Source organism: Vipera ursinii, assembly GCF_947247035.1.
Source record: "Vipera ursinii genome assembly, chromosome: 1".
NCBI classification, from domain to species: Eukaryota; Metazoa; Chordata; class Lepidosauria; order Squamata; family Viperidae; genus Vipera; species Vipera ursinii.
Genome location: NC_139512.1, coordinates 113,499,540 through 113,514,374, shown reverse-complemented (window position 1 = coordinate 113,514,374; position 14,835 = coordinate 113,499,540). Strand labels below are relative to the sequence as shown.

At 36.0% G+C, this 14,835-nt stretch overlaps 1 protein-coding gene across 9 annotated transcripts in view; it reads left to right on the top strand.

Annotated features, from left to right (window-relative positions):
• Positions 1–13,893, top strand: part of DAGLA (diacylglycerol lipase alpha) — a 130,471-nt gene extending 116,578 nt beyond the window's left edge. For all 9 annotated transcript variants that reach the window (XM_083348352.1, XM_083348350.1, XM_083348355.1 and 6 more), the window contains 5 exons: positions 1,252–1,324; positions 3,289–3,485; positions 4,278–4,407; positions 5,083–5,264; positions 5,460–13,893. In XM_083348352.1, coding sequence (XP_083204478.1) covers positions 1,252–1,324; positions 3,289–3,485; positions 4,278–4,407; positions 5,083–5,264; positions 5,460–6,384 — 1,507 coding nt within the window. In that variant the 3' untranslated portion in view covers positions 6,385–13,893. The remainder of the gene's footprint in view (positions 1–1,251; positions 1,325–3,288; positions 3,486–4,277; positions 4,408–5,082; positions 5,265–5,459) is intronic.
• The last annotated feature ends 942 nt before the right edge of the window (positions 13,894–14,835 follow it).

Here is a 14,835-nt window from a genome sequence, read left to right as displayed (position 1 = left end):
TAACAGCCATTCATATACTTCTTCCTTGACATTTTTTCCAGCTATCTACCCATTTTACTGTATCTTTTCCATAAACAGATACTCTACTTTAACATATCACATACTGGTGTATTGACATAACCCTTCCTAACCTCTCAGCTGCCTCTGTTACTGAAAAGGGTGAAATATGCACAAATATGTACCACCTCCTTAGTTATTTATGTTGTCATTTATACATTTGTACTTTCTCCCAGGTCACTTCTCCTGAGCCATCTTACACCTGTGAATTATCTTCTGGCTATATCTTCCGTGCCATCTCCCATCTATGCACTTTATCTTGATCTCTGAGTGTTGTCATCTTCCTTCTGTCTAGCGTCTTTGTAGTATGTGAGCTGTGTCATCTTATAGTTGTGTACAGTTTATTGTTTTATGTATATTATCATTTCTTGCTTTCCTGAATGTTATTTCATTTCAGATGTGTGCATTGTTACTTGCCTTTTTTTAGTTTCCTTGCCATTGTATCTAGAACGCAGTTATGAATCTGCACAGTATTCTTTTTATTCACAGAAGCAATCATTCTCAAGTAGTTATATTAGGAATGTTGACAGCTAAAGACAGTGAGTGATGGTGAGCAAGCAACTTCACTATAATGGAAGTTGTAGTGAAGACAAGATAGACTCTGCAAAGGGGAACTTATACTGCAAATCCTCCCAGCAAAAAATTGGCAAACACCTCATTGCTCTTTTTGACTTTTATAAAAAATCCAGGATATTGGAAGGAAGGAATGGCTACAAAAAAGGAGATTCAACTGACTTTCAGTAATAATCACATTTAATATATTTCATTTTCCCAATAGAGGCAGAAATATTAATACCTATCATTTATTTGTGTAACATATGAAATCTGTGAATGAAAACTACTGAAGCATATTTTCATAATCTCATCTGTAATGTGAGCTCTAAAATGTCACTCATGTCCTAGATATAATAACTCTTCCTGCATATATTTGGTCATCTGTATGTTTTTGAATTCCTACTATTAGAATAGTAAGCACGTGTTATTTGCTAAGCCTTCGAACTCTTGTTTGGTTATAAGTAACGTACAGTATTTAAATAGAGCTATCTTATGGATAATGGATGAAGTCCATTATATTTGTCCTTACATTATATCATGGGTAAGTTATATCTGATTAAATCTCTCTTTACTTTTTTATTTATGATTCTCATAATAGTTAAACCTGCATCATTGCATCTGATACTCTTTATCATTCAGGATTGGCCTTTCACAGTTGGAAGGATTTCGCCGGCAACTTCTTGATGTTTTGCAGAGGAGTAATAAACCAAAGGTAAAAAGTTTTCAAATCTATTTGAAATGAAAGTAATTGCATTAAAACGTTTTTTTAATCTTTTTTGGTTTAGGACTAAAGCCAATTGTAGTTGTCTTGTAATTGTCAGGCCCAAGCAACCAGAGCTACACATAAATGAGTGAACTTTATTCTCCACCTAAATTACAAGAATCTCCCCAGACTTGCTTGCCTTTCCCTGGAAACAACCAGATAAGGCTTTGTGGCTCTTGGGGGCAGAAAAGTTTATGCCTTTTGTGGCTACTCAAAAGCTAAGCTCATGCTTGACCTCCCCCCTTCCAGCCTAACTGGCAGTTTCCCAGCAATGATATATTTTTGATATTGGCTGGTAAGAGAAACTCACACTTTGGATCCAACTGTGGAATTGCAATTGTAATCCATAAATTGTTTTCATGTTAAATTATCAGACCATTTAAAAAATACAGAGTTGATACTGCTTTCATTTTTTTATTGAAAAGTTTTAAAATACATTTTAAAAAAATATCCACCCCCCCCCACTTCCCCTCCCTACCCCTACCCCCCTCAACTTCCCAGAGCTGAATACAGGGTATTAACTGTTACCAACCTAAGCTAAAATATGCTAACTAACTAAAAAAACACATTAAGTTCTATTGCACTTTAACTCCTCTTAAACATAACTAAATAACCAAATAATAATGAGTAACTAATAATACATCATATCATACTAATACTTATTCATAGATACTGCTTTCATTTTTATTTATTCATTCATTTATTCAATTTACAGCTTTGGTCAGTGTAAGATGTATGACAATTTAAAACTGTACAACATTGCACACCCTCACAGCTTTATCTGTCATTCTTCTAAAGAAATCTATGTGCAAGTTCAAGTAAGAATGTAAAGTATCCTAGTAGTTGTAACCATGTGCAAAGAAACTTTATATACTTTGTAGAAATATGTAATAATTAATTAATTAACAGAAGTACAGTTACTTAACAGGAAACAGTTGGGAAAGAAAAAAAATGATATTTAAAAAGTTTTCATTCTATGACAAACCATCGTCCAGAATTATAGAGTTTGATGACATTGCCACCAAGTATGAAAAAATGATTCAACCTAATTATTGTATTTATTTATGAATTATTTATTTTGACAATCAACAATGGAGTAACATACTATGACAAACATACTATATCAATTTTCTCTAAACATACATTTCACATTTATTTTCCATTGTATTCCTATTGTTGCTTTTCTAGTTTTAAAAATATTAGAATTCTTAACAGGACCTATTCTCAAACTGATACATTATTCAAAGTTGTGTTCCTTGCAAAGTATTTCAGTTGTATTAATATATCATTGAGGGAAGATAGTTTACCATTAAACCTACTTAAGTGTCAGGATGATTTTTAAAGGTTAAGGAAGTGAAGAATACACACACACACACACACACACACACACACATCTTGCTTTTTCCCAGGAGTTCACAAATGTCTATATAGCAACCCCTCTTCCAGTATTTTCCACAACAACCCCGAGATTACATTGGACAGAGAGAAAGTGACTGGCCCAAAATTATCTAGTGATTAAGAGTGGACTGGAAGCTGGGTCTCTTCAATCCTTATCCATTATTTTAACTACCGTAGCACCGTGGCACAGTTATCAATAAATATAGTTGCAAGAGTAACAGAACGTCTGAATTTACACAAAATGGTGTTGCAGCTGTAGTATACTGTGTTGATGGATTCCTGCTATTCTGTTGATTAACATATTCTAGTTGAATAAAAGTACACAACATTAAATCTAAGTGGACCAAAATGTTCAGTCTGCCAAGCTGAGATACTGCAGCTTCTGATCGACACACACACACTTTAAAGGATAAAACCATGAGAAAAGGTATGACTGCTGTTTTCTTTCATATGCTAGCTTTTAATAGTGGCCAGCTCACACTCCTTCATTCCTTCTTTTTTTTATTCTTGGATAGTGGAGAATCATAGTTGGTGCAACCAAATGTATACCTAAGTCTGAGCTCCCTGAAGAGCTTGAAGGGAACTCAGTAACCAGTAACCGCCTCTGGACTCATCCTAGTGACTTGACTATTGCCCTGTCAGCCAGCACACCCCTCTACCCTCCTGGACACATCATCCATGTGGTTCATAATCATCCTGTCGAACAGTGCTGGTAAGTGGGGGAATAATGACTAGCAAAGTTATCAGGGGATTTTTTTTAGGAAGAAAAATATAGGTCTGGTTCCCCCCCCCTGCCAAAATATCTCTTAGAACTTTTAATATTGATGATGCTTACTGATGGTGCTGTATATATTGTTGTTATTATTACTTCCCAGGGAATTGCAGTTTTGTTTTACCTATTCTACACACGTACAGCAAAATTAAATAACTACCCCTCCTCTTCTCCCACCCCAAACATTACAAAAAAAAATTAAAGCTAGATAAAGACAGCACCCACCCAAATTGTTTGCAGTTAATGGTGCTGGTCATTTCAATGAACCTAATCTGAACAGCCCTTAAAACAAAGGCAATTCACTATTCACACTACAAAGCAGCTGAGTTATCTGCTTTATTAGTTGAACGATAAGCTACAAAGTTGAATTTCTGAATCAGATGTAATTACAGTTCAGCTAAGAACTACAACGTGGACATGTCCCTGATGCCTTTTCATTAGTATTTTTAGCTTTGCAGTATAGTTATGCTTAACGTCTACTGACAATCATGTTTCTAAGGAGATGCATTGTATAATACTGGTATATATTTACACAATAAAATGCAGTGTTATGCAATGAAATAGTTTATTAATCATCCTGGTTCTTGAATAAAAAAGTTAAGTAAGGAAAATGCTGTAGGATTTGAACGAATTCTTTCTGTTTACTCTGCTTGTATCACACAGTAGCCTCCTAAAGTGGTAAAGTAATTAGACATGATGGTTAATGACTGCCTCATCTGATATCTTTTATAGTTGCTGTGATCAGGAAGAACCTACATACTTTGCCATTTGGGGAGACAACAAGGCATTTAATGAAGTGATAATTTCTCCAGCAATGCTGCACGAACATCTGCCATATGTAGTAATGGAGGGTCTTAACAAGGTAATAATCATTCAATGGTTTTGGGATTGAATGATGAGTGAACACTTAGAAACATCACGCTGAGTGTCTTGATGAGGAGAACTAATGTGGATTCTATGATTTGCAGATATAGAAAGAGTACAACATAACGTAGCAGAACATTTTCATGAATGCATCTACATTTATATTAAACAGACACATGTACACAATGCACTGATGTTATTACCTAGTTTGGGTAATAAAATGTCTGCAAGAAAACAAGCTCAGAGAGCATCAAGGAGCCGTCATATACACAGTTGTTCCGTTTAGCTCATGTACTGAGAAATGCAAGTGCATCACTTTTGTAAAACAAGTCCAAGAAAAAGTGATCTGTGCTTACATTTACTTACTTGCATCTGCCATAATATCTTGCTGAAAATTACTTTGGAATACCATTGGTTACTGTAATTGGCAAAGAGACTAGAGGGAGGGAGATTGATTGTCATTTGAGCAACAAGTTGAATGTCTGTTGATTATATTGAGCTGGTACTTTCCCAGAGTATGATAATTTCTTAGCCATCTTGCCATTGGGAAGATGTTAATTTTACTACCAATCACATGATCTGTTACAGGCTACTTTAACGTGATTTGTCAACAGAGGATAGATTAGAAATGAAAATACAGCAAAGTTATTCTTCACTAATTTACTTTACATAGGTCCTGGAAAATTACAACAAGGGCAAAACAGCTTTGCTTTCTGCAGCCAAAGTGATGGTGAGTCCTACAGAAGTGGACCTCAACCCGGAATTAATCTTCCTGAGTCAACCCCTGCCTAGTAGACCTTCTATACAGATTGGAATTGGAGACATAACAGTGGACAGAAGGAACAGCAGTACTAAGTAAGGATATGGCTCTGATTTTCTAGAAGGGCTTACGAGGGCTGCTGGTGATCTTATTCCTTCCTGCTATCCTGTTGGTGAATATCGTAATTTCATAAAGAGTCATGCCTTCTGTATGCACTTCTGTAGCTTGTTCCAGGAAATTATAGTCTAGTCTTATCATAGTCTCATATAATTTGTATTCTCCTTTTGCAGGAGTAAGGCTCACTCTGAAATCAGTTTGGAAGGGTTTTATGAAACCAAGCTTCTGTCACCAGTGCAGAAGGATCCTGTGGAGATCCTGCTACTAGATACCAAGGAACGGCTGTCTGTAGAACTGCAGGACCGCCGTGCTCCTCTTGCTACAATGGAGAGCCTGTCTGATAATGAATCCATCTATAGCTTTGATTCAAGGCGTTCCTCTGGTTTCCGTAGCATCCGTGGCTCACCCAGTCTCCACGCAGTCATGGAAAAAGATGAAACTCATTGTTTTTATATTGATCCAGCAATTCCTGAGGAGAACCCCTCCCTTAGCTCACGGACAGAGCTGCTTGCTGCTGACAGCCTCTCCAAACATTCCCAGGAGACTCAACCTCCTGAGGGCCTTCAGAACAGTGGAGACACCACTCCTCAGCGGCGATGCAGTGATGAAGGCGCTGGTAGTGATACCGATCATATTTCCTTTACTCCAGAAGAATTGACCCTCCAAAATGGGAGGCTAAGTGATGCCCCCAGCCCACAAGTGTTGGAGTTTGCGGAGTTTATAGATAGTCTCTTTAACCTGGACAGCAAAAGCAGTTCCTTTCAGGACATTTACTGCATGATGGTATCGGACAGCACCAGTGATTTTTCTGAGATTCCCAAGTCAGTCAGTGACCAAGAGATCTTGCTAAGAGCACAGTATGAACCCAACTTAGTCCCAAAGCCCCCCAGGTTATTTGCAGGCTCAACAGATCCTTCCTCAGGCATATCTGTTTCCCCTTCTTTCCCTCTGAGTTCTTCTGGAGAGCTTATGGACCTCACTCCGACAGGCATGAGTAGCCAGGAATGCCTCACCACTAACAAAATCCGGACTTCCACTCCTACTGGAAATATGACCAGTCCTGCTAAACAAGAAGACCTTGTGATCTCAGCCCTCTAATATAGGAGAGAAGGTGCAGAATAGTAGAGAATCTTGGGATAGCACTTGGAGGAGCTGGTCTCTTGGCAAGTGAGAATGGGTGAAAATGCATGGGGTAGTATAGTTCCCTTCCTGGGTGCTACACTAATGGCACTACAATGGATTTCAGCATGCAGGATGCCACATCATGGGTCATGTTCTTTAGTTAGGGAGAAAATCACTGCCTAATGCAGCTTGCTGCTTTTCAGGGTCTCATTCACTGAAGTTAGATGATTGGTTTCCCTACCTCAGCATATTTCTTTAACAAGAAGGCAGACTCATTGCCTTTCCTGCTGAAATTATGGGCTAGATGATTAGAGTAACTGAGGCCAAAAGGTCTGATAATGTCCAATTGTCATGTCAAAATCAAGGAAATTGTGGCATCAGGCTTTATTGCACTAGTGTGTCATGTTTGATCCAAGTACCTGTTTATTGTTGTCATCATGATTTTTTTTTATAACATGCTCTCCTGTTTTATAGCCATTGACTGTGTTCCAGAGGAATGCAGCCGCCTGCTCTAAACCCTAACTGGGTGCAGTGAGAATTGGGATGGGGCGATTTGTGCTCCTCCGATTAGCTCTGTGTTCAGTGATATCCGCTCTTCTTCTAAGAAGAAAGAAAATACATGTGCTGGAGAGTTGAAGGCCATTTCCATCTTTCATCACCCACTGGAGGGGTGAACAGTCTCTTGGGTCTCACATTGTTGCACAGCTCCCCAAACCACTATGAAATAGAGACAATCTTGCTCTCTAGTATAATTGACATCTTTATTTGCATGGATTGATTGGTCTAAACTACCTTTCGTTCTTCAAGAAGCTTGCCTACGCCCTGCATTATTCCCCAAGTCCTTGAGTATGGAACTATTTTGTTCCCATTTATAATTGCAGTATAATATTGTCTGTCTCCAAGTTCAGGAAAAAGAGGGACTTTTACTGCATATTGAAATCTCATGTATGTTTACATATCTACTAAACATTTGGGAGGTAATCAGGAAATGTCTACTTTTGTGGGGGAAATGTGCTCTCTGCCCTTCCCATTTCTCTGTTGACATGGGGCCTAACTCAACTATGGAAAAAGTAAGAAGAATTGCTATTACATATCCTTATTAGAAAGTAAGACTGGAATCTTGGCATTAACCCTCTGTGTATGCATCCTAACACCAAACTGAATATTAAGAGCTTATGAATATGAGGTAACTGCACAACAGCAGCTCCTGAAATCACATCTCAGCTATTAATCCTGCAATTTGGTGCTCACAATTAAATTCATGACAACAGGGTGACACTGTGTAAAATTGCAGGGATTTTCCAATGGTGAAATTGAAGATGAAATAGCATTTATGTAGAAGATAAATATACTTGATCTACAGTCCCTTTTTGTACTAAAATATAACTGAATATGACATTAATGCCACCGCAAATTCTTAACTACAGACTAGTTCAATATACTGTGTCTGGGTTCTACAAAGTATACTAGACTCATCTCACAAGTCATGAAGTATGTCCTTAGTAAATCCCTTAAGTTTGCAGCTGTAAGCCTCTGAGTAGGCTGTTAAAATAAAAGTGGTTTTGAGGAATTTTTTAAGCTCCCATGAATGATTAGTATGCTGTGTTATGCTTAGAAGTTGTATGTTGTGAAGAAGACTGAGAAGAACTGTACACTTTGTGTAACAGATAATATAATCTGCATATATACTTGTAAACAGTCTCGGTGAGCTCAGTGAGACTTTTTCACAGGTAAGTGTGCTTAGACTTGCAGTTTTAGTTCTAGGAGACTGTCTTCATTCAAGTTGTTGCCTTCTATACTTTAACACTGCATTTATTTGAAATAAGTGCAGTTTACTTGAAATAAGTCTGCAGTAAACTCATGTGACTTCCATTTGAGAAAATGCATTGAATTGGACTGCAAAATTTGGTTATAATAATATACTTAAATTGCATTAATGTAACTGATTTTACAATATGAAGGATATGTTGAAACTGGGGCCTTTTGTTTTTATATACTCTTAGGTGAGACAGGTTAACCCTATTTTAAAGTGATTGTGCTTTAGAATTATAAATTTCTACACTTGAAAAATGTTCATTTAATGATTTAGGGTTATTCCAGTTTGTTCCTCTTTTTCCAAGAATTGTTGCATCAGTCAAGAACAATTCTATCCATCTTTGAGAAAAAAAGAATCTGTCTTTTGTACATAGCACAACACAACAGTAGTTGTCTCTCATTTAGATTACCATAAATATGTCTTATCCTGGGCCAATGTGTAACCACGTGTTATTCTTCACTAAAGAAATAAGTAGAATAATAAATAAATTATAAAATTAAATAATAAATAGGTAGAAATAATATTGAGCTGCTAAAGGTAAATTTGTATTTTCAAACATTCAGGTATACTTTGTGATGAAACCACATAAATACTTCAATGAAATTTGGAAAAGAGGAGATATTGGTAAGTTTAAGATGCAGATCCTTATAATGAATTAACGCTCCAGATTGAGTGGCTTAAGGATCTGAGATAAACAGTCTAAATTGAGTGGTTTAAGTCAGTTAATCTCATAAAAGCAATGTTTTGTAAATTGAACTATATTCAGTTATGATGTTAGGGCTATGATATCTGGCTTGCGAAATCCAGAGTTGATGTTTCTGTTTTTGCTAATATCAAATGGTTATCTAAGGATAGTCCTAGCTAATATTTAGCACCTAGAGAATTCTTTAAACATCAAAGCACTTTACAAATTAAATAATCTTCACAAACTAGGTTAGGAGAACATCAGATGGGAAAAAAAGAAAGGGTTTATGCTTGTAATTGAAAGAAGTCTCTATATTATTTGAGGTAGTGTTGTTAAAAAAAGGCTACACAATATAGGCTTCTTGCTTAAAAGAATTATTTTAGATTTAGAGAGTACTGAAAACGATCAGGTAGCTGATGCAGCTTTGCTTGAAGAAGAGTTTAATTTGTTTTCCTGGTGGTAGATGAAGCTATTGCACTACAATGTCACATCTGACCTGAAGGCAATTTTATTGTCATTTCTTAGGGGTGGTTATTTTTATTTTAAAGTTGTTTGACAGTATCCTTAAGATGTTTCTTGCTCACTTTCTTGCCTGGGGCAGGAAGAATTTAGCTAACTTGATCCCAGATTATCTGTATAATTTGGGAAATTTTGTTCCAAAAAGAGAAACACATTCCGGTGATTCATATTCTTCAACTAATCTTGAGTGGCTGTAGTAAAATGGGAATTGATTGGGAACATTTAGTTGTATCAGCTCACAACATTCCATTTGCCTATTATATTCTTATTTATCATATTCCTTTAGCACTAATTGACAATTTTAATATAAATCTAAGTAGTATATTAACATATCCAGCAATATTAATATTCATTTTAACTGGAAATGATCTACAACTGACATGTAAATTCAGTGGCCTGTTGAGCTTCATGCCTAAATGTGGTGCATGTACTACCTCTGTCATTCTTAGAAAATGCTACTGTTCATATGTATGCTCCCTCTACCTTGGGGAGCATTGTTTTCATCAGTTTTTTTCCCCTAGGTTTGAAAAGTGCCACTTTATTTAGTTATAATCTATTATTGTTCTACATTAATAGCTAATAGATTTTGAATGGAAATTATACCATTCGGATGAATGTTTGAAGCAGAGTTGGTCAGCTGATTTACATTAGCAAGTTGAATTTGTGCACTTTAACAAGTACTAAATGCAAAAGTTCCTTAAATATGCTGATGCTGCTTTGCCAAAGATGCCCTCACAAAAAACATCTTTCAGCTGACATGTTCTAAGTTAGCACAGATGCACAGCAGTGTACATTAGGATTATGCCTAATGGACAGAGATTCAAAAAATATAAAGTAAGTGGGTGGCTCCAAACTGTCAGTCTCTGAATGTGGCTAAAGAATATATGTGACACGTTTTATCAATAAGTCTTTTATTGTGCTTAAGTATAAGTGTATAACAAAAAAAATACTTAACAATAAAATTTCAATGACTGGGTAGCCATCATCAAATATAATTAGAAACAGGTACATAAAACATAATAACTTCATTTTGTTTAATTAATTGCACAGCTTAAAATAATTTATTGCTGTTCAGATGAATTAGTTGAAGGTTGTTTCCATTTTAAATAACTGAAAGAAGGTGTTCTTAAAATTTACCCAGATCAATAGTATTATGTTAGTTCTTCTGAACATGTTGGTTTCAGACATAAATCCTATTATTGAAAGTGTTGTGCCAAATGTGAAGAATGGAAACTTCATCTTATGGTAATTCATGTGGTTTTAAATATACATTGATCTTTCCATAATTTTGTTCCTTTTCAACAATCTGCAGTTTTCATTTCCTATTCTATAATTTTTCAAATATGTTCATTATAATTATACTTTTATCAACTTTTCCCCTGTGTTCTTGATGCTAAATTGATGCCTTTTCTTTATCATCATTTCATCTTAGTTAGCACTAGAGTCATCTTATTGTTTCAAAAACCTGTTTTCTGTTATCAAGATTTCTCACAGTTTAAAATTCAAAACTATCCATGAGAGTGCTATTGTTCCAAGCCTGTTTTCCAAGTATTAAAATTACCATATTCAAATTACAATTCTTCTTCCAAATAGCACATCCTTTGTTCTTCAGATTGCTATGGGAAATACGATTATACAAGTGTTGCTGAATAATGCCTTTGATGAGCACATAATTTCTCCTTCATGTATTTTGAAAACTTTGGGTCTTTTTTGTGCAATTAATTACCATTTCTCCTACTATGCAATTATAATTTTGAAGTATCAGTGATCAGCTTTAAAAAACATATGAGGAATGGCTATATGGTACAATTTTGCTTTACCGTACGGTTTCAGGAAACCTGTTGTATTGTCTCTGGTTCAAAGCCAGCATTTGCTTAATAGGAAAGGTGATGGATAGCAGCTAGAATGCCTGTCCTTAATATTTGGGGAAGGAGGGGTATTAGTGTGCAATGTGTACTGCTAAAGATAAAATTGTACAGAATGAATCCTATGAAATCATCTGACACTTCCATAGTCCATCCTGCCTAGGATTGGCTGTTCTGGTCATGTTTTTCCAGTGTCTCAGGCAGAAGGTTTCGGACTTGTTAAAGATTAGGGTTAGGGATTTTACAGAGATAAATTATGTATTCTACCATTGATTTATGGCTTTAACAATAACAGCGCTAGCAAAATAGTCCTTGATTAAAGCTTACTCTAAGAAGTTTTAAATTGAAACTGAAAAAAATCCAAATGATTTCACCAGAAAACATCTAGCTAATGTTCCATAAATTTTAATTTATAATATTTAATTAAATCATATTTTATATTCAAGCCTTAAACCTGGGGCCTATTAAAACCTAGAAATGTGTAACAGAAATATGCAGATTTTTTGCACAATCTATCTTGATGTCCTTTGTTTCCAAATTGTAATTATTTTTTCTTTAGCATCTAGTATTAATGCTAGTAGAGTAAGTTAGGCCTTTTCAACCTTTTTACCCATTGTACCACTTTTAAGATATGGCAACATCCAAGTACCACCAGTCCGCCTAGCAAGGTGTCAAAAACATGATGACCAAAAAAAAAAAAGGAAAAAAGTGATGAAGTACAGGTAGTTCTTGACTTACAACAGTTTGCTTAATGACTGTTCGAAGTTACAATGGCACTGAAAAAAGTGCCCCCCAAGCCACAGCCAAGCAAGACACCTGCCTGCCCACCCGGCGGTGTTCTTCCTCTTGTCCGAGGTTTTCATTGTTGTGAGCATTTCTGTTGAGGATTGGCAGCGGGGGAGGGGTGGGAGGGTGTTTGGTTTTTATTCCCCCCGTCTGCTGGGTGGTTGCGGCAGGTTTTGGTCACTTCACATGACCCTGGGATACTGTGACTGTCATAAATATGAATCAGTTGCCAAGCATCTGAATGTAAATCACAAGACCCTAGAGATGCTGCAACATTCCAGCTGATCGGCGCTTCTTCTGGGCTCAGAAGTGCCAGGATCAGCACCGAACTCCAGCTGGAGCCTGGTGCTGATCCTGGCGCTTCCACTGAGCCCTGACAGCCCTGAAGAAGTGCTGATCCTGGCACTTCCGCTGAGCCCTGACAGCCCTGCAGCTCCAGCCATCTTGCTCGCTTGTGTGGTGCTGCCATTCCCCTCCCCCACTACCACTTTTCTAGGATGGTCACGTACCACCTGCCAGGTGCCAATGTACCACAGGTGGTACCTGTACCACTGGTTGAAAAGCCCTGGAGTAAGTGACATTGAAATATTGTAATTCTGCCATGTGCTTGCTTTCTCAAAATGTATAAATTAAGATATCTTATTGAACATAGTGTATTCTCTTCTGATAAATGTTATCTTTAAACATTATTTGCATACTCAGATAATTCAGATTATGTGGTCCAGAAGGCACTTAGTTATGAAACCATCAGTCAATTGGGAAGTTTTGCACATGTGCATTTATATGCACCCCACTAGAGACTTAGCCCCAAATGCTTTCACTTCAAAATGATTGCTAAACTTTAAAGAATCGGAAGGCAGAGGTGGGAGAAATTGGGGTAGGATTTGTACATAGTTTCAGAGCTTAGAAACTTCTAGAGAAATGAAAACAAAACACTTTATTTGATTTTTTCTCTCTAATGGGGAATAAACAAAAGATAATCCACTCTGGAATACATTTTCCAGCATTGAATCACTGTATCCAAATCTGAACCCTGTTATAAAAATGTAGTAGTTGAAAACTGGAGGCCCACCTTGCCCACTGAGACACAACCATACAAGCTAACCTTTCTATGTTATCTTCATCTAGCTTCCTCAATTTAAGAATCCTTTTAACCATGGGGTTTAATTCCTGGGTCAATTAGCACCTTTTAGAACACATTGTGTAGGACATTCAAGCATATAGTAAGTAATGAGTCTTTAGTTATTATCACAAGATTTTTCAAAACTAATATTGAACAGTGAATTGTAAATAAAACGTGCATGCTGCTAAATTTATTCCAGATTGTTTCCTTAACTCAGCTAACATTAAATTTTTTAGAATCTTTCAGTTCAGTTTTTCTAATCTGTTTGCTGAAGCCATCCTGGCATCATCCTGCAGTAGTTTAATTTTATATTTATAGTAATCTATAGTAATCCAATTTTATATTTAAGACATACTTCCCTCCTTTATTGTTTTTGAAATAAATTTGTTGTTTATTCTGGGTATTTTACACCATAGGCAATAATTATATTATTTCTCCTTTTTGAACTTGTATTTATATAACATTTCACCTTCTTTCCCCCTTTCCTTCCTTCTCTCAGTTTTTTTGGCCAAGTAGAATCTGAATGACGAGGCCTAGTTTGGTTTCTATTTCTCATTGCTTAAGTTCTAAGATTGGATTAATTACCTGACACTAAGTTTGCTTCTTCCCTTAAATGTTCAGCTCTAAAATAATTATGATTTTATCAATGCGAGAAAAACACAAAAATTATTTCTCAGTAAGCCCTTAGACTTTAGTGTGCTCATAATTTTTACTTTTCCCATTCATTGGCTATGTAAACTCTTATGTATTTATATTTAAAGGTTGGTGTCTTGATAATACATAGTAGCTGTTCTGCTCTTTGTCTTTAAGGATAGGAAACATGTATCACTTTTATTCAGGAGTGATAAAAATCTTTTTTCAAGAAAAGGAGAAAAATTTATAACTAATAATGTAATAAGAATTAAGAATGCTAAAATCTTGCATCTCACATTTTCCTATTTCAAGCCAAGTTGTCTTCCACTTATTTCCTCTAGAAAATGCACAATTATTGGTAGACTCTTACACTGTTTCTGGTTAATCCCTGCAGAGTTTTATGTTATTTTTATTTATTTAATTGCATTTGTATTCTGCTGTGCTCCTCTCATTGCTAACCTCAAATGATAAAAGCACATATCTGACAAGAATAGTAGCATTAACTAACAGTAGTAGAAGTAATAGATACAAAATAATCTTATATAAATAAGTGTTAAAAGCCAATCCCATGCAACAGTCTTATTCTAATTTTTTCTCTTAAAGAGCCAGGTCTTAGCTGCTAGTGCATTTATGCTAGTGCATTCATATCCTTTCTATCCCCAATACTTCCATCTTTCTGTTAATGATCCTTCAAAATATATTTCAGGCAAAATTATGCTGCCTCTATTTGTCAGTCTTTATAATTTATTGTTTTCCTCATCTATGAATTTCAGGCAAGTCTCTGAACAAGCCACCCAATGGACCACCACTTCACACGCACAACACATCATATGTGACAGTAACTGAAAATACAATCACAGTGCCTAAAATAGGCTGTGTTTTAATAGCGTTGGATTTTGTGAAATTAATATTGGTTGAATTAGATACAGTAACTGCATCTAAATTTGAACTGCTTGAAAACAAAATTATCACTAGATGAGAACAAAGATTTGCCCAGTTT